General features: G+C 40.9%; 1 protein-coding gene across 1 annotated transcript in view; it reads left to right on the top strand.

Moving 5' to 3' along the window:
- LOC124619389 (insulin-degrading enzyme) overlaps positions 1-20,104 on the top strand; it is a 189,879-nt gene that overhangs the window by 159,000 nt on the left and 10,775 nt on the right. The window contains 4 exon segments of the mRNA XM_047145736.1: positions 5,944-6,035; positions 10,135-10,246; positions 11,406-11,563; positions 11,658-11,792. Of these exon segments, the coding sequence (XP_047001692.1) occupies positions 5,944-6,035; positions 10,135-10,246; positions 11,406-11,563; positions 11,658-11,792 (497 nt within the window).

The following is a 20,104-nucleotide window of genomic DNA, read 5'->3' as shown; positions in this document are numbered from 1 at the left end:
ACTCCTCCCATGATTGTCCCATGTATCTTGATGAGCAGGCTCTCCAGGAGATTCAGGTGAAGAATAAAGTGTGTCACCTTGTCGCTTGCAAGTTGTTGGCTCGTCAGAAACCCTGCGTTCTACCATCTGGCACCTACAATATACTGTTCTGCTACATCTCGTTCCACAAAGGATGTGGCTACGCAGACATGTGACCTCAAGTTTAGCAGCACGGTTGTGGAATCGTCCAGCATCATCGTAGCGTCCCCTTCTCCCACTCCAGCTTTGCAACATGCCGCCAAACTTTCGCCTCAGAGGGTGACGTCACCAGTTGCACAACCGGCAGGCTGGGAAGGACAGAAAGAATGATCCTGTGAAGACTTCCTATGTCCCCCGAACCAACAAATGTCCGAGTCTTCCTCTGCCAACCGGTATGGCTCCAAGAAGTCGAACAAAGGCAAATGGTCTTCTCCTTCACTGACTTGGAGATCCCCTTCGACGGTGTTACCACATGACACCCTTGCCCAGCCGACCTCCAGGGTGCCGGTGCGATTCTTAGACTCTGCAGCCCGACAGAAGGAGAATGCTGACACTGCTGCAGACCTGCAGGATCCTCCTGCCTCTGTGCTTTGTAGCAGTTAGTCTTCAAAGGCTGGCACTCAGCAGCTGCTGAGGTGACACCCCTCCATATTTTTCATCATAATGACTCTCCTCCAATGGAACACTTGCAGTCTTTAATCCAACAGACTTAAAAAACACAGCATCCACTTGTTCCTTGCCTTAAGGAATCAAAATTGTGGCCTCACTACTACTTTGAGCTCTTGCATTTCCGTTTTGACCTTCTCATCTTAGGGCGGCATTCCATCTCATGTGGGAGTCATGCTGCTCGTATGGGATGACATTCGTGGTCAACCCATCTCCATGACTAACCGACTCCAAGCTGTTGCAGTTTGCATATTCCTTCCTCACTTGACCTTTTCCCTTAGTACTGTTTACACCCCTCCGTCATACAATGTCGCGAGGGCAGACTTCCTTCAGCTTACTGAGCAGCTGCCTCGCCCATTTCTGCTGCTCGGTGACGTTAATGTGCACCATCCCCATTAGGGCTCACCCGGAACCTGTCAGAGATGCCCTCTTGGCTGACCACAATCACCTTAACCTCATCTTCCTTAACACGGAAGCACCCACGTTCCTTTCAGACTCCACTCACACCTATTCCCATTGAGACCTATCCTTCTGTGCTGCCCAGCTTGCCCATCATCTCACTGACACATACTTGAGTGACCATTTCCCATGTGCTATCCATTTGCTGACACCCATGTGCACACCCAAATGGCACCTTATTAAGGCTGACTGAGGGCTTTACTCCTCCCTGGCAACCTTTGACGAACATTTCCCCAGTTGTGATGACCAGGTAGAATATTTTAGAAATGTTATCCTTACCGCTGCAGAATGTTCCATTCCTCACATTTCCCCTTTACCAGTGAGTGTCCAGTCCCTTAGTGGACTGAAGCATGCTGTGATGCAGTTCGCGCATGGAGACATGCTCACCACATTTTTAACCATCATCCTGTGATGGCAAACAGCCTTCATTACAAACAGTTGTGTGCACAGTGTCGTCGCGTTGTTCTGGATAACAAAGAAGCTAGCTGGATTTCATTCACTAGTCCTTTTTAACAGTTCCACTCCCTACTCCATTGTGTGGGCCAACCTCCGATGACACTCTGGGACCAAGATCAAGGCCACAATTTCCGGTCTAACAGTAGCAGATGATGTCATTGTGGACCCTGTTGCTATCTGCAACATCTTGGGCTGCCATTTTGCAAAGATTTCGAGCTCCTTCCATTATCACCCTGACATCTTCCATTAGAAATGAGCAGAGGGGGCTCAGGTGATACCATTCTCTTCTCTGAATCGTGAGTGCTGCAATGCTGCCTTTACTATGAGGGAGCTGGATCATGCTCTCATTTCATCCAATCCTCTACCTCAGGGCCAGATGAGTTCACATTAAGATGTTACAGTACCTTTCTCTTTTGGACAATCACTTTCTGCTTCATACGTTCAACCACATCTGGGCAGAGGGCACGTTTCCCAGATGGTGGTGTGAGGCCACTGTAATACCCATACCTAAGCCTGGTAAGGACAAACACCTTCTTCTAAGTACTGTCCCATTTCTCTCACCAGATGTGTTTGCAAGGTAATGGAATGTACGATTCATGCCCTGCTGGTACAGTGGTTCAAGTCTCGCAATTTACTAAACACTGCACAGTGTGGATTTCCAGTGCGCCGTTGTGTAGTTGACCATCTCGTCACTTTGTCCACCCATATCATGAATTGTTTTTGGTGGAAATCCCAGGCAGTGGCCTTGTTTTTCGATTTGGAGAAAGCCTACAACACCTGCTGGAGGGCTGGTATCCTCTGTACTCTCTAAATGTGGAGCTTCTGTGGCCGCCTGCCCCATTTCCTTCAGGAATTAAAAAAAGTTTTCAAGGTACTGTGGGTTCTGCCTTGTAAGACAACTTTACCCAGAAAAATAGTATGCCTCAGGATTCTGTTATGAGTGTTATCCTTTCTGTTATGAGCGTCATGCTCTTTGCTATCACCATTAAATTTGTAATGGCCTGTCTCCTGCCAGGCATCTCCGGCTCCCTTTTCGTTGATGATTTTGCCATCTGGCAGCACAATTTCTTTCTTCCACTGGCTTTACATCTAGGGCTTATTGCTCTTCCATCGTTGAACCTACAAAATTCCTGGAACTCAAGCTGGATAGGAAACTTTCTTGGTCCACCCCCCTGTCTTACCTGGCAGTCCGCTATAAGCAGTCCATCAATCTCCTACTTGTCGTCAGTGGGGCACTTCCTGAGGAGCAGGTCAAATGACCCCCCTCCGTTTGTACTGGTCTCTTGTTCAAAACTAGACTATGGGTGTTTCGTTTATGCATCTGCACATTCGTCTCTCTTACACCCTCACAATATCATCCACCATCATGGCAACCATTTGGGCACTGGCGCCTTTTACACTAGTCCGGTTGAGTGTCTGTATGCAGAAGCTCCCAAACTACCGCTGTCCTACCACTGTGACTTTCTCCTCAGCAGATGTGCGTGCTATTTGTCTGCTGTTCATGGCCACCCATCCTGTGCCGCCGCCTCCTTTGATCACCAGTATGGGGCACATCTCTCTTCTCTATTACCTCTTGGAGTTTGCTCTGGCAGCTTAACTTCACGCTACCTGCAACTTTCTCGATGGGTGTAAACCTTTCACCACCTTGCTTTCCTGCAGCAACCCGTGTTCATCTTTGCCTTCAATCGCATCGCTCTATCACCTTCAGTTTCATCACCTTCGCATGGAACTTTGCGATAGTTCCTGTGTGTACACTGACGGCTCAGACTGAGTGTGGTTTCAGGTGTGCCTTTGTCATTGGCACTGATGTTTTTCAGTATTGGCTTCCACGACACTGCTCAGTATTTACAACAGAACTCTTCACCCAATACATCCGCCGACACAGGCTTTTCTGTTGCATCATCTGCTCAGACACTCTCGGTGCCCTCCAAAGCCTCTGTGTGCTGTACAATCTCATCCCATAATGCAACGAGTCCAGAAAGACTTTAATTTGCCCACTCTTGATGGAGCCACTGTGATGGTCAGGTGAGTTCCTGGTCACATTGGTCTGACATGAAACGAAGCCACTGACACAGCTGCCAAGGCTGCAGTCCCCATACCTCAGCCCACTAGTTCTCACATCCCCTCCTATGATATCTGTGTTGCCGTCTGTCAGTAGGTGGTGTCACTTTGGCATCACCACTGGTGTACCCTTCGTGGGAATAAGCTCTGGGTTATTATGCCATTCCCAGCAGGTTGAATGACCTCCTCTCAGCTCTCTCACTGTGAGGAGATCATTTTAACTAGTTTGCGTATTGGGCACTGTCTTTTTAGCCATTTCCATTTGTTAGGTGGTGCTCCCCCACCATTTTGTGCAAATTGCGCTCAACTTATGATGGTCCGCTTTTTCCTGATGGAATGTCCTTTTTTTTTAACCATTTACATTCTTGTTTATGTTTGCCGTCTGAGTTATCGGCTATTTTGGTGGATGACACACCGGCTGTCGACTGCATTTTACTTTTTATCTGATATAGCAGTATGGTGAAGGCCATTTAATATTTAGTTCTGGACCTCCATTTGTCTATGGCATATTTTATAGACCTTTCTCCACATCTCTGTTTTTAACTGCTTTCTCTTCTGGAGATTGGGGTTGCCGTGTAGTTATTTTTAACTCCTCTTTGTCTTCATGTTCTACAGATTTGGCATGGGCACATAAGACCGTAGTTGTTTTTGAGCCGAAAACAAAGCAAAATAAAACAAAGGGAGCGCGACAAGTTGGCCATAGGTGAGCATTTGTTTCAAAAATGGACACAAAATATAGTTTGAGAACACAAGAGTCTTAGTGCATACATCAACATATTGAGATTCCATTATAAAAGGTGTCACTGAGATTAGAATGAACTGCAACAATTTCAACAGAGACCAGTGCTACACACTGAATAGGGTGTGGGGGCAGGCTTTGAATGTTGAAAGAAAAAAACGACAGATGCTTGATGCTTGTAGGGAGGCGGGAGCAGCAGTTTCAAACATGTCGCTGGCCCCCTTGCACCATCTGACATCACTCGGTCATGCAGTGAGCTGGAGCTGCTATGAGCTGCTCAACTTTCTTTCCGCACATGTGTTATTTTGGCCCTCTCTGATTGATGCCAATGACCATAATCGTAGGGATGTAAATGGGAAATAGTGCCAGCTGCAGCAGTCAGTACTTTTACACCTGATGATGATGGCGAGGCTAGCATCAAAACCTCAACATGACTTGAAAACCGAGATGATTTTATCCAGTTCTTTAATGGCTTACTACTTTCACTACTTTCCTCCACCAGCCCGTACAGTAACCTTATTCTACATCGTAGAATAGGTACAGCCAGCTAAAGGTCGGGTGTAATTCAAACTCTTAATTTTGGCAAAAAATTGTCATAGTGACATTCATCAATTCTTCCTTCTTATCTGATAAACTGCTATCATTTGCAGTCTCTGATATGATAACCCTTATGTGTGTGTGCGTGGGGAATGGGGGGAGGGAGTTAGAGAGAGAGACAGAGACAGAGAGAGTGAGTGAGTGTGCACTCTTCGTTCAAACCTGAAGGCCCAAGGGATGTCGACCACCTGCCTTGTCATCATCCTACACCAATCGGTATCATATGGATATGGTATGGTGGGGTATTTGGAGAGCACACTGCTCTCCTGGCCATTTTACTAACTTTCCAGACTACAGAACTGCTACTTCTCATTCAAGTCATGGCATCAAGGGACTGAGTGCATGCCACTCTAGTCCTCTCACCAAAGGAAGAATCTGGCAGTACAGGGACTCGAATCTGGCTCGTCCACATGGCAGCCATCTACATTGATTACGCAGCTGCTGAGACGGATTAGTCCTTATAAAATTTAATGCAAATAATCTAGTGTCTTTTGCGTGAGTGGTAACAGAATGGCAAGCATTACCATGAGACATGTACCTTCTAACACACTCTACAAAGTCATTTTCATCAACACCTTAATCCTCTAAAATCTGATTAAAATTAAGTGAGTGAGTGATTTCTGTATCAGATAAAACTTTACAGATAATTACTACCACAGTGACCATCATACTAAAGTTAAAAATGGAAAGCGCGTTTTGAGTAATGATGGTACAAAGGATTTTTCCGCACTGTGTGTCACATCTTGTAAATATGGAAATATTGGAGCAGGAAGCTATAATTGTTGTCCAAATCATCAAAAACACAACAGCAGCTACCTCATGCCCCGTATCCTGTGTGCCCACTCCCAAACCTTGTTTTGTGTTTAGATCTTTACATTGTTCTGCGAAAATGTGTATTTTCTTTTTGTAACTCTTTTGTATTTAATTCCTGTCACAATTTTTTTCAGAACTGACTCTTAAGAATGTCGAAGCATTTATTCCACAAATACTATCCAAGATGCACATCGAATGTCTAATACATGGAAATGCTGATCGACAGGTATGATGAAAACATCCTTTGTCCAAATACGAGTATACACATATCCTTCTGTACAGATGTAGTTAAATTGTATGTGAAAATGTGCCTTTAACACTCAAGATAAAAAGAATACAGCAAATGTGACAATTTTTGCTTTTAGATTGCAGTGCCATAAATTAAATAATGGGCACACATGTCAATACAGCAAATATGACAATTTTTGCTTTTAGATTGCAGTGCCATAAATTAAATAATGGGCACACATGTCACGTGTTTGAGAATTTTCTGGACTTAGTGTAGGAAACACTTGTAAGCAACAAACTGAAAATAAGAGGCCCAGTTTTGAAGTTTCTATGACAGAAAAATAATACATGTATGGGAGGCAGACAAGAGAAACAATTTTAAAATTGAAATGTGAGTTTACTAACAGAAAATCAGTTTTGTTGGGTAAGTGAAATTTCTGTAGAACTGAAAGAATATCTTCCAAGGAATCTGAGCAATTCATCATCAGTTATGCGAGTCTTGTGAGGAATTATTTTGAAAAATAACTTCAAATCTTTTTTTTTTTTTTTTTTTTAAAAAAATTGCCCTCTCACAATCACATATTCAGATGTTAGCATTAACATTTTGAATGTTAAAACACACATATATTACATATTCAGTTTTTTTTTAATTGCGATCTAATACAACATTATACTTGTTACCTGTATCTTAACTGCCAAAGTCTTGGATTTTGACAGTCTTCTGGCTTCAATTTCCTCTCTGATGTTGCTCTTTTGACTCTCTCTTTCTACGTTGTTTTCAGGCAACCCATTATTCTTCTATTAGTTGGCATAGATTCCATCACCATCTCAAGCCGTCTGCTCTCACTACACAGCATATGTGCCCACACTGTCTGTTTAGTTTTACTTCAGTTGTATCCACTGCTTTGGTGCTCAAGTGTATTCTCTTATGTAGGTATTCATTTTTAATTTTATGTTATAGCATCAGCTTACAGAAACACCTTGAAAACCCCACCTCCATTGACAATGTATTCCTCTTAATTATTTCAGTTACTTCCCATGTTTCTGTTGCATATGTTACTATACTTCATAGGACTTTATCATCAAATTTGTGCCACAAGCCTATTGCTGGCAGTACTGTTACGCTTTCTGCCATGCCCTACAGTGTGTCTCATGTTAAGACATGCCGGAATGGATTAATGACTAAGAACATATTTTCTCATGAGGTGATTATTCAACTAAAGCAATTTTTTTAATCATACAATATTGTAACTGTAGGAGTTGTGGTAAGTACTATGTGTGAAATTTGGGATGATTTGCAGAGGGCATCACCATCCACAGTTGCTTATCTGAAGAATTGAATCCGCATGAAACATTTAAAATTGTACTGTTTTTGAATGAGAGTAGATGCACAATAAAAGTAAAGACTGTGGTGCAAGCCAGTGACTGGGCTATTTGCCTGACTGTAGGCAAAGTACAGCCTTTCTTCACTGCATCACTAGGAGGGGGAGGCTGGCAGGCCCATTGCCCTGGCTGCCTTTTACCCCAGGGAAGGGTACCCAGTACTCGTTTGATAACAGACTGAGTGGACCTAGGCTGTCTCGGGGGGAGGGGGGGGGGGGGCGGAAAGAGCAAAAATCTCCATTTTATCTGGGATTGAAAACAAGACATTCAGGACAGGAGACTAGTGCTCTCTCCATTGGACTACCATTTCCCCCCAAGTGCACAATATGAAGTTCAAAACTGTATCCCATATCTGTTGGTGGTAGCACTATGTGAAGGAATAATTCTTTTTTGTGCCATCCATCAAGTCATGCAAAATGTAACTTATTCTGTTTACTACTTGTTGCACCCTTACAAAAGCGGCAAAGGAAATTCCTTTAGCTATTAGTTACAAATTAAATGCACTGACAGAAAAAAATTAAAACACCAAAAAATAATGGAGAGTAATGAAATTTTGGGTATACATTTGTGTGAGTAACATAAGTGATCAACATCGCAAGATCACACATAAATGCGTTCACGAGATAAACTATTACAAATGTGAAATGCTGGTATATTAATAATGAGTGTAAACGCCACAAGTTGAATGCAAGCGTGCAAATGTGTGTGCATTGTATTGTACAGGTGCTGCCTGTCAGTTTGTGCGTTGGAGTTCCATGCCTGTTGCACTTATTGGACATCAGGTATAGACAACATGTCAACATTCTGTAGAGCATATTGAACTACAACAGCAGTATTTGAGCGAGCATTATCTTATAGGAAAATACCCCCTGGAATGTTGTTCATGAATGTCAGCAAAACCGGTCGTTTCACCAGATCAACGTACAAATTTGCAGTCAGTGTATGTGGGACAACTGAAAGAGTGCTCCTGCTGTCATACGAAATCGCACCGCAGACCATAACTCCAAGTGTAGAACCAATGTGCCTAGCACGCAGACAGGTTGGTCGCAGGCCCGCAGCGGGCCGCCTCCTAAACAACACGTGGCTACGCTGGCACCAAGGCAGAATGAGCTTTCATCAGAAAAAATACTTCCACCCTGGCCTCCAGTAAGTTCTCACTTGACATCGCAGCTATCCTTGAAGTAACTGATATGTAACAGTTTGTTGTGTCACTTTGGTGACAGTTGCTGCAGATGCAGTATGAAGTACCAGAGCCACATGCTGAACGGAATGGTCTTATCTCTCGGTAATGCCATGTGGCCAACTGGAATCCACTCCTCTTGCGACTGTACATTGTCGTGAGCACCATTGTCAGCAATTGTGTGTAGTGGCTACATTCGTGCCAAGTCTTTCTGTAATATTACGGAAGGAACATCCAGCTTCTCGTAGCCTTATTACACGACCTCATTCAAACTCAGTGAAGTGGTGATAATGGCATCTTTGTTGCCTTAAAGGCATTCTTGACTAATGTCAACTCACCACGTCCAATCTCAAAGGTAACTAATGCTCATGACTGTTTCAGTTTGCATTTAAAGCAAACCTGGTTTCCATCCTCATAGTGCCACCCACAGCTCATGATCTATTGGCTAGCGTTGCTGCCTCTGGATCACGGGGTCCCGGGTTCGATTCCCGACTGTGTTGGGGATTTTTTCCTACCCGGGTACTGGGTGTTTGTGTTGTCCTGATCATCATAATCATCATCGTCATCATCATCATCATCATCATCATCATCATCATCATTCATGACAGTGGCTAGATTGGATTGTGTCAAAATTGGACTGTGTAAAAATTGGGACTTTGTACAGGCACCGATGACTGTGCAGTTAAGCGCCCCACAAACTAATCGTCATCATCCTCTTCTTAGTGGTGCTATTAACACCACTCTTATGTGACTGGCCTGAAATTTCAGTAGACATCATCTTTCAGATGTAAAAACATGCCTACCAACTTTTGTTTATGGCACACAACTCTTTCTTAGTGTTGAGATTTCTTTTCCGTCAATGTATTTGATGCGTTGGACAGACAGAGACAGAATTTTGCAGTTCTGAAGCTGTTTCTGTGTGGTTAATTTGAAAGACACTTTGTGCTACCACAAACAATGAGACCGATTTTAAATTTTCTGTGGCTGTTCTAAATCTGATGAATATTATTAAAATATGAACTAAGACAGAAAACCACGAGTGTGATCTCCAGTAAACCAATCCCAAAACAAGGAACTGTAAAACCAGATTAAAGTTAAGTAAACATTCAACAACGGGGTGATATTTTTTGTGAGTAGTAATTTTACTGTCACCTTGCAAGTCATCTATAAAATCAGGAGATACCCTGTGTTTTTGGGATATGCCAAACACTAGTCAGATAAATAATTGAAGCTCTCAAGCTGTGTTGCATATGCAAAATTAACCGTTTTTCATCACAAATTTAGTAGCAGCTATGAAATGTATGTTATGTTGGTTACATGTGGCATTTTAATTATGTAGCTGGTTATATAGTCAACAAATTAGTAATCTGAGTGTTGTGCTTAGAATCAATTCTCTTCCACTTTTATCTTTGTTACAGTGCAGTATTCTAGTTTATTAAGTGTAATTTCTGAAGTTACTTTAATGAAATGTCAGATACTTAGCAAGTAATATATATGATTTATCCTAGATAACTGTGATTCTTGTTGCACACAGAGGGCATTGGAGCTGGTACACCTCGTAGAGGACCGTCTGATGTCGTCGGTGTCCTTATGACCATTACTGCCCCGCCAGCTTCTGCGCCACAGAGAACTCCAGCTGGTGGATGGTACTGCTCTTTCGCACACTTTTCATAGTGTCGATATGAAAATTAACTTGAGAAAACTGTAACATTACTGGGAGACAGATTGCTTGGCCAGTACTAACCTTATAAGTAACTGCAGTCAGCCACATATAAAAGTAGAAAAAACACTCTAAGCTTCCAGAACTTTTGGTTTTTTCCTCTTGTCTTTCCCACTTTCATCATAGTTCTTAATAATCAAAGCAGTATATGGCCGACTTTTTTAACAGTGAAGTTCGCTGTATACTGCTTTGATTACTGCAGGAGCATTTTCTGTACATGGGCTATTGCCTTTGTCACACTTATAGCGTGGATGGTTTGAACATGGACACAGGTGTTTGAAACTAGTCACCATCAAGAAATAAAACATAGATACTTCTTAGTGCAAGTTATGATGAAACTACAACCATTTATTTCAATCTGCATCTATGTGTATCCTCGGCCTCTTTCCGTGTGTCTCCTATTCATCCTGGGATTTCGGTGAACTGCCTGTCTTTTTTAAACATACCCAACCAATCTCTCTCTTCCATGAGGAAAGAACTATTTAGTCCAAGAGATTGGTAATGTGTAACTTTTACTTAAATGAGCATATTGCCAGTACTCCACATTTCATCTGTCACTAGCAATTGTGTATCATAATTTTGTGTTTACTCAATTGAATTTTCATTTAATACAGTCGCCATTGTAATTCACACTAAGTCAGATAGCTTGGAAGGAAATAGCATTCTCAAAATAAAGTTAAATTCTCTGGAAAGGGACAGATTAAGGTAACTTTACCACTAAGAAATTCAATAAAAATCATCATTTTAATTTAAAAAATTTGCTCTTTTCACTGCAATTTAACTCTTTTAGGACAGTGTTAATTTAGTTCAGTAAAATACATTTTCTTCATGCTTCTTGTTCTACAAGCAGTAGTATAATTCCTTTTTAAAAAGTCTCTGAGATCCTTGACAGTTAATTGCTTCAGTCTGGTATTTCTTAGCTTAATGCTCACATTTCTCGTTGATGATTACACAGTGGAGTTTGTCTGCCTCAGATATAGGTCACAAGAACAGAGAATTTGTAAGTCATCCTTAAAGTTACTTTTACAAGTTAAAATTAAGTGTGTCACTTTTTCTTCTTATGTTCTTTTTTATTTGCGTTCTAGGTTGTAATTTTGTTTTCGAAGTAAACAATGCCCTGCATCGTAGCTCCTGCATTGAAGTTTATTATCAGTGCAATCTTCAGTCAACAGAAACAAATATGTTACTGGAGCTATTAGTCAAAATTATTAATGAACCCTGTTTCAATATTTTAAGGACAAAGGTAATATTGTTTTTCCTTCCTTAATTGTAATTTTTTTTTACAAACTATGTTAAGTTAATCATAGAATCACATGCAAAATTATTATTTCCTTTAGGAGCAGTTAGGATACATTGTATCTAGTGGCATTCGAAGATCTAATGGAGTTCAAGGTCTTCGAGTGATAGTACAGTCTGACAGACATCCAGAGTATGTGGATCAAAGAGTGGAAACTTTCATAACATCTATGGAGGTATGTCGGTGATGAGAAGCTATTTACATAGATTTAGAGAATTTACAGTAACAGGAGCTTTTATCTTCCGTGCAACTGTGGTCTTTCCACAATCTTTGTGAATTGTTAATGCCACTTCCTTTTCTTCATCTGATGTGTTCCCCCCCGGAGGGGCTCACAACTATTTTATGAGGACACACTTAATGAGCAGAAGTTATGAGCAAATTTGGCACTTCTTATCCCAAGTTGCTTACACCTCGTAAGTGCCTCAGCATGATGCATGGGACAACTTATCACCATAAACTTACACAATAATTACATGGAGAACTACAGCCTAACTTCTTCTGCCTTCTCTTTTGCTGATGAAAGCTAAGGCCGAAAGCTTTATGTAAGTGTCTTTTAATTGTGCCTGTCTGCAACTTAATGTGTCTTCTGTGCGATAAGTAGCAATCTGGCTTTTCCTACACTGTTGACACATCACCATCATCATCACCACCATCATCATCATCATCTGTGGAAAATCACCCATTTGCTTTAGCTGGTGGGAAGATCATTTTAGGGATACCTACTTGCCATGTTTTCAAAAAAGAGTTCAAAATACAAGAACATAATGCTTATGTCCTGTACAAGTGATGACAAATTTCACGTAAGTTGTGACCAGGCACCATACACAGCAAAAAAAGTGTGTTCACTCTCCCTCTTCAACTCTAGACCCAAATAGCCTACAAAGCACACACCACCAGGGAAAAGATGGTTTTTTCCTCTATTGTCCCTTCTACATCTACCTTGAGCAGAGTAGTGTCCTCCTTGACGGATGCGTCCTGTAGGAATACTACATCCTGTACCCAGACCACCACTGTCCCCCATCCCAAAAACAGCCAGTGGTCAAATGAGGTGCGGGAAATGGGCTGTAGAATGAGCTGTTCATCTTCAGTTCCAGACATCTGCCCAGATGTTTCCTGGCCTTGAACTACAGTTCCAAAAGGAAAAGAAGAGAAAGGAAGAAACTGAAGGGAAACATGCGCCTGGTAACCCCAACAGCTCAGATCCCCTAATGCCACCTACAGAAAACACGCATATTGACAACAATCCCCTACAATAGGTGTTACCAGCTCACATTGAATTGCAACATATATTTTTACCACTTCCACTACCCCTAAAAAATGAACGATTATTCAATGAAACTGTAATAGCAACTTTTGCCACCCTGCTGAACTTAAAACACCTACTACCGCTCCACCCAGTGGTTAGTATATTTCTATAGGATACCTGGTTCCCAAAACTGCTCACTTATTCTCAAACATTACAAAGCATACTACAAAAAATCAAGCTGACCCTGGGAGGGTATCGGATATGAATCGACATTGGTCCACAAGACCAATACTTCGCTGTAATCTGTACCTGTGAACACATATTGGTCTCACACTCTGTAACATTTATCTACCTTCAGCTGACTACTGATTTGGTCTAGCAACTACCTCCTCCTCTACTCATTGTAGGGGATTTTAATGCTCACAATCCTTCATGGGGCTACTACAAAATCTCTTGGCAGGGTATTTCACAGTTTTAATTGTTGTGTTTCAAGATCCAGAACTCCCACATATTTAGCCCAGTATATGATACATTCTCAGCTGCTGATCTATCAGTCTGTAGCCCAGGTTTCACATGTTCATTTACTAGAAGGCACATGGTGGGACAGTGTCTATTTTCTGATTGTTCTTTCTTTAGCACTCTGATACTCATCAAAACACCCTTCATATTTGAACTTAAAGTATGCCAAGGAGAAAGTGAATTATCCTACAGTATACCGCAGTTGCTAAATTACAGGTGCTAGAAGCAGCGATATTTCTTTTCTCGGCACTCCACTGCTGAAGACCTGTACGCTATTGGAATCATCAAATAACTTCAGCCACCAAAAATTGCAGAAAGGCACTCCAGCAACATAAACAATGCCCATCAAGAGATACATTTATGATCTTCAAAAGGCTCTGAGCCTTATCCTGTTAATTAAAAAACACAAGAAGTAGTGTTGGAAAATATTTGTAATGGCTATTGGGACCTATACTTGTCCCTCTCAAGGAAGGGGCAAACCACACTGCATTTATGGGTACCAGTTATCGTCTAATATCTGTAGCATCAACCAGGATGGCGACATTCCGTTGACATCTAAATCAATCCTGAACAACTAGGAGTGCACTTTGCCCCAAGCTTCAGCACCTAAAAGTTACTCTCCCACCTTCCACCTCCATAAAACATGTGTGGAGAACATTTACCTATTTTTTGAGTCTAGAACCTGAGAAGCATCGAATGACCTGTTACAATGAATGGGAACTCCTCAGTGTGTGATACTGGTGCCGTGTCATAAAACAGCTACAGGCCCGGATCACACACAGGACCATGTGGCACAAGGGTGGGCATCCCTCTCCGCCCTGCTCCTTTTCCCAGTGGACTAAAAGTATAGTTATCTCAGTTTTGAAATTGGTAAAGAAGTCTCACAAGTTGGACAGTTATCACCCTATTCATCTTACAATGTTATGCAAGCAGTTCAAATGAGTGGTGAACAGATAATTTATTTCTGCTCTTGAGACTAAGGGAATTCTCTAAAAGGTTCAGTGTGGATTTGGGGAGGGCTGGTTTACTGAGGACCACCTAATTAATGGCCTTCGTCTTGGTTCCTTTTTTTATGACCTGCGAAAAGCCCATGCCTGGGTGGCAGCATCATATTCTCACTACTCTACATGTGTGGCACGATAGAGCTGCCCACCTAGCTTTTATCCACAATTCTTTGTCTTTTTGGCCCTTCTGCATTCACGGAAACACAGTCTTATACAAAAAAAAAGGAAACCACAATGCCACAATGCAATAGAGCCCTTTCTCTCATGACAATTAATAGACTTACAGAAGCTGTGAGCCATACACCATATGTAGTTTTCTGCATCTATTACAGTTCTTAAAAAATATGTGTAGTGCAAAGCACCAACTATGGGGCCATAACGAAAACTGAACCTTGAGATTTCAGTGATGGCTTCCAGATCACCACTTGCAAAATACATGTAATACACTTTTAATGAGGCAAAATTGTCCACTGATATCAAGACCTTTATTTACACAGTGAGTTACGTAAGGTGGTAGAAACATAACCACTTTCTAGGACTAGTTTCTGATGCTAACAAGGGGAGGATGCAGGACGGGTCCCACCAGTTTGGTTCAAACTCTGAGTAGAAGCAGGTAGATGACACTTTCAAGTTCATAGAATATCTCACCTGAGGGGGTCATAGGAAACCAAAATCACTCCTAAAGGAGTTTTTGAATAGTTTCTGAGGAATTTTTTAGCAACAGTGGCCAAGTTGAAGTAGTGTGGCTCAGTAGTCAAGCGCACCAGTAAAAAGTTCAGGCTGCACTGAGGTGATAAATATCACGGGATGGATCCCAATATCATGTCGGGCCTTCTTTTGCCCAGTGTAGTGCAGCAACTCGATGTGGCGTGGACCTGACAAGTTGTTGGAAGTCTCCTGCAGAAATATTGAGCTATGATGGTGTCCTTAATTGTGAAAGTGTTGTCAGGCAGGATTTTTTGCATGAAATGACCTCTCGATTATATCCCATTTATGTTGCACGGGAGCCATGTTGAGTGATCTGGGTGTCCAAAGACAAACCCATTCTCCCATGGTTAACTGTCATCCATAAAAATTCCATTGTCGTTTGTTATAAAAAGGAAAGTTGCTACTCACCATATAGCAGAGATGCTGGATTGCAGATAGGCACAACAAAGAAGACTGTCACAAATAAGCTTTCGGCTAGCAAGGTCTCCATCAAAATTACACACACACACACACACACACACACACACACACACACACACACACACACACACACACACACACGACTGCGATTTCTGGCAACTGAAACCATATGTGTGTGAGTCGTGTCTGCGTGAGTGTGTATGTGTGTCTTTTGTGTATTTTTGACGAAAGTCTTGCTGACTGAAAGCTTATTTGTGACAGTCCTTTTGTTGTGTCTATCTGCAAGTCAGCATCTCTGCTATATGGTGAGTAGCAACTTTCCTTTTCATAATATTCTTACATTCCATATTGGATTTTTCATTATTGTTTTGGAATATGAAGCCCATGAATGGCTGCAAATAGTCTCCAAGTAGTCAAACATAACCAATCACCGTCACACTTGAACCATACCATTAGCTCTTACTAACTGAGGTCAGGATTCAGCTGACCAGGCCACAATTTTCAGTCATCTGGTTCCAATCATCACAAGCCCAGGAGAGGTGCTGCAGGTGATGTCGTGCTGGTAGCAGAGGCACTCGTGTCGATCGTCTGGTGCTGTAGCTCGTGAGTGCGAAATTTCACTGCACTTTCCAAATGGATATGTTCGTTGTACATCCCACATTGATTTCCGCAATTTTTTTACTGTGTTACATGCCTCTTAGTGCTGATAACTCTACATTAATGCCACTGCTGTCAGTCATTAAGTAAAGGCCATCGGCCACTGCATTGTCTGTGATGAGAGGTGATACTTGGTATTTGATATTGTCGGCACACTCTTGACACTGTGGATCTCAGAATATTAAATTCCCTAATGATTTCCAAAATGGATGATCTCATGCATCTAGCTCAACTACCATTCCACATTCAATGTCTGTTCAGTCCCCGACCACAATTGTCTGAAATCTCTTTATACGAATCACCTGAATACAAATGACAGTTCTGCCAATGCACCACCCTTTTATACCTGGTGCATGCAATACTACCACCATACGTATATGTGCGTATCATTGTCCTGTGACTTTTGTCACATCAGTGTATATGCGTAAAATTAGTATATTCAGTTATTATTGGTTTTCGTCTGGAGCTTACACAAATTTAATTAAAGAGAATTACACCAGATGTGCTTTGCTTTTATTTATAAAGCATCTTCTATGGCTATTCTGCGAATTTGATACACACCTTTGTAGATTTTTGGTTGTTTTAGATTGAAAACAATGTTTTGCCTATAAAGCTGGAGTACAAGTTACTTATGGTATTCTTTACATATTATCCAAATTACTGCTTCTTCCCTCCTTGTTAGCAGTGGTTGATGTTGAAAGACTTTGTGTGTATGTTGGGGGGGGGGGGGGGGAGAAGCGGGGGTGAGAGAGAGAGAGAGAGAGAGAGAGAGAGAGAGAGAGAGAGAGAGATTAGAAGTTGGGGGAGGGTAGAGGGTGAATGTGAATGATGTGTTTGTGTGAGTTAGTGTAAATTAGTGAAAACGTGTTGTGTATGTTTGGCGGAGATGTGAGGGACTTTTTTTCTGAAGGGGGAGGGGTGAGGGGAGATTGCATGGGATTATTTTATTCCAGTATACCAATAACTGAAACAATAAATGTTATAGAACAAAATCATAAGATACACAGTACATTTCCACGTCAATATGTTGAAGAAAGTGAGGCTGCTGTTGCTAGTAACAGAACAGAAGTATTTCATTCAACAATGAATCTGTTTACAAAGTGAAGGATTAACAGTGGGATCCCCAGTGTCTGGAACCATAGCAAACATATTTATGAACCACACAGAACAGATTATATTTAACAAAATAGAACGAAATAGATACAACATCCTATACTGGATTAAATGTATGGATGACATCTTGTGCGTGATAGATGACCCAAGCAATAAAATTGACCTGTTACACACAGATATAAAATCTGGTCATGATAGCATACATTTTGCAATAGAGAAAGAGAAAAATAGGCAGTTAAATTTTTTGGACATCATCGTACAGATTCAAAAAACCAAGACATTTGACATATGCTGAAGACTGACAACAGTAGACACAGTTATACATGAGACATCACAACACCCCATTTCTCAAAAACGGGCAGCACTTAGATACATGCTAGACAGACTAAACATAGTACCATTAGATACAGACAATTAGCAAAAAGAAATGAATACCATAATACAAATAGCCACAAACAGTGGATACAAAAAAAAAACTTTATAACAAATCTGTACAATAAAATCAAGAAACAGCAAAGGACAAACACCCAAGGACAGAAACCCAGACAAAGGAACACACAAAATACAATAACAGGGACAACACAAACTGAGAAAGAAACAGAAAACAAAAGATGATGCAAATGACATACAACCACCAATACACACACAGAATATCCACTATTTTCAAAAAACAAGGCATAAAAATAGCCCACCAAACCAACAGTTCAGTTTAAAAATACTTTCCTAAAAAATAGGAAAAACTGATATATATCAGAAATCAGGAATACACCACCTGAAATGCAGTACATGTGATGGAAGATAATGTACATAGGTCAGACCAAGAGGACATTTGACACGAGGTACAAAGAATATGTAAGAGCATGGAAGTACGGGACAAATCATTAAACTTTTGCAGAACATACACCCACACTAACATAAAATTACCACCAGAGACACAGACATGGAATTCATAAGGACAAACAGCAATAAAAAGACAGGAAAACTACCACATTCAAAAAAACATAACAGAAAAGAAACATCTCACAAATGATCGGACCAACCCGGCAAAACACACACTCTTTAAACTGGCAGACCACTTGATATGACATTAAATATACACACATAACCACAAGCTCCATTTACTACTACCATCTTCTCTCAGGTTCTGCCCTCTAATCACCATCTAGACCTGTCCAACATATTCAAGACATTTTCATTAATTTACACTAAGTCACACACATGAATCTCTCACATTCATCCTCTACCCTCCCCCACACTCTAATCTCTCCCTTCCTCACACACACACACACACACACACACACAGACAGAGAGAGAGAGAGAGAGAGAGAGAGAGAGAGAGAGAGAGAGAGGGGGGGGGGGGGGGGGGGAGGTGAAAAATGAATAAAAATGTAGTTTCACAGGTGGGAAACACTCACAACTTGTACAGACATAAACACTGTAATACTTCAGAGTGAGAAACACACACAACTTCATTTCAGTTTACAAAGGTGAAGTGTAAATAACCCAAATGCAGTGCAAGAAATACTGCAGAATGGCAAAAACTACCAAATACATACGTGAAATGAAGTTTTTCGACATCAGCCACTGCTAACAAGGAGGGAAAGGCAGTGCTTTGGAGAATATGTAAAGACACACAGTACTTTGCAATCCAAATTTATTAACAAAACACTGTTTTTAATCTAAAACAACTAAAAATGTGTAAGTATATGTAACCAATTTGCAGAATAACCATGGAAGATACTTCATAAATAAAAGCACAACTCATGTGGTGTAATTCTCTTTAATTAAACTGCAGTAAGCTCAAGACGGAAAATCAATAATATCTGATTTTAACAGCTGCAGCGGAAAATGGTCATGCAAACAAACATATTACAATATTCAGTTTAGTTACAGTTAAGTTAATTAATATATTTAAACAGGTAATTTATATTGTTGGATGAATTTTGAATGAAAATAAAATTTCCAAAAATGTTAGCAATTACTTACCTGCTTTTTATTTTTAATTCCAAGTAAAATACATTACTTAAAGAGGATAATCGTCAAAGAAACATTAAAATTGTTCACACCGCACACATTTTGTGAAAGCATTTTTTGAGCAAGAACATATTTCTGAAATATGTTTCAATGAAAAACACACTTTTTTCAAGTTTTTAAATGAAGATCTTTCCTGTGTCACTTTTGATGTGTACCAAGCATATCGAATCATTAGTGTGAAAACAGGAACTCTCAGTAGATGCCGTGTGATCAAATGTATTTTAATTGCATTTTCTCTTAAGTCTTGCTGCTGTTGTAGCAATTCAGAAGCACTTTGCAGTCTTTCTAATTAGTTTTTTCGACTTGACAATAGAAATATGCCTCGCAGGGTTGAGCAAGAGGAATACATTTGGGTGGAATGATCTTCACAGTATACGTTACTACACCTCCCTCATTTATGAATGTCTCATCATACACTTCAAATATGCTTGGCATCCCCACAAATCCATCATAGGAAGGAGTTTGTTGTTAGCAAAATATGGTTTTAGTGTTATTTCCAAGAATTGTGCACAGAACTTGTTTATTTGTTTTCCTGACTTGGAGTAAGTGATAACAACATGCTTATGTTCCTTTCCTCATTTCTGAGCAGCACCAGCAACTCGAGGACCAAATTAATTGGCAGGTCCATGCATATGTAAAAATACAAGGGTTAACTTTTCTCCAAAATGGTCTTTGCACCCGTTTAATCCAGTCTCCTGTTATGCCTTGATTCATACTGGCATCCAGTCTGGTCTTTGTTAATTTTGTAATTGAGGCTGAAGTTTGGCATTTTATGTCTTGTCTGTA

The sequence above is a fragment of the Schistocerca americana genome, chromosome 6 (genome assembly GCF_021461395.2).
Source record: "Schistocerca americana isolate TAMUIC-IGC-003095 chromosome 6, iqSchAmer2.1, whole genome shotgun sequence".
Classification (NCBI taxonomy): domain Eukaryota; kingdom Metazoa; phylum Arthropoda; class Insecta; order Orthoptera; family Acrididae; genus Schistocerca; species Schistocerca americana.
Note: the sequence above shows the minus strand (reverse complement) of the source record. Positions and strands in the feature narration are given on the sequence as shown.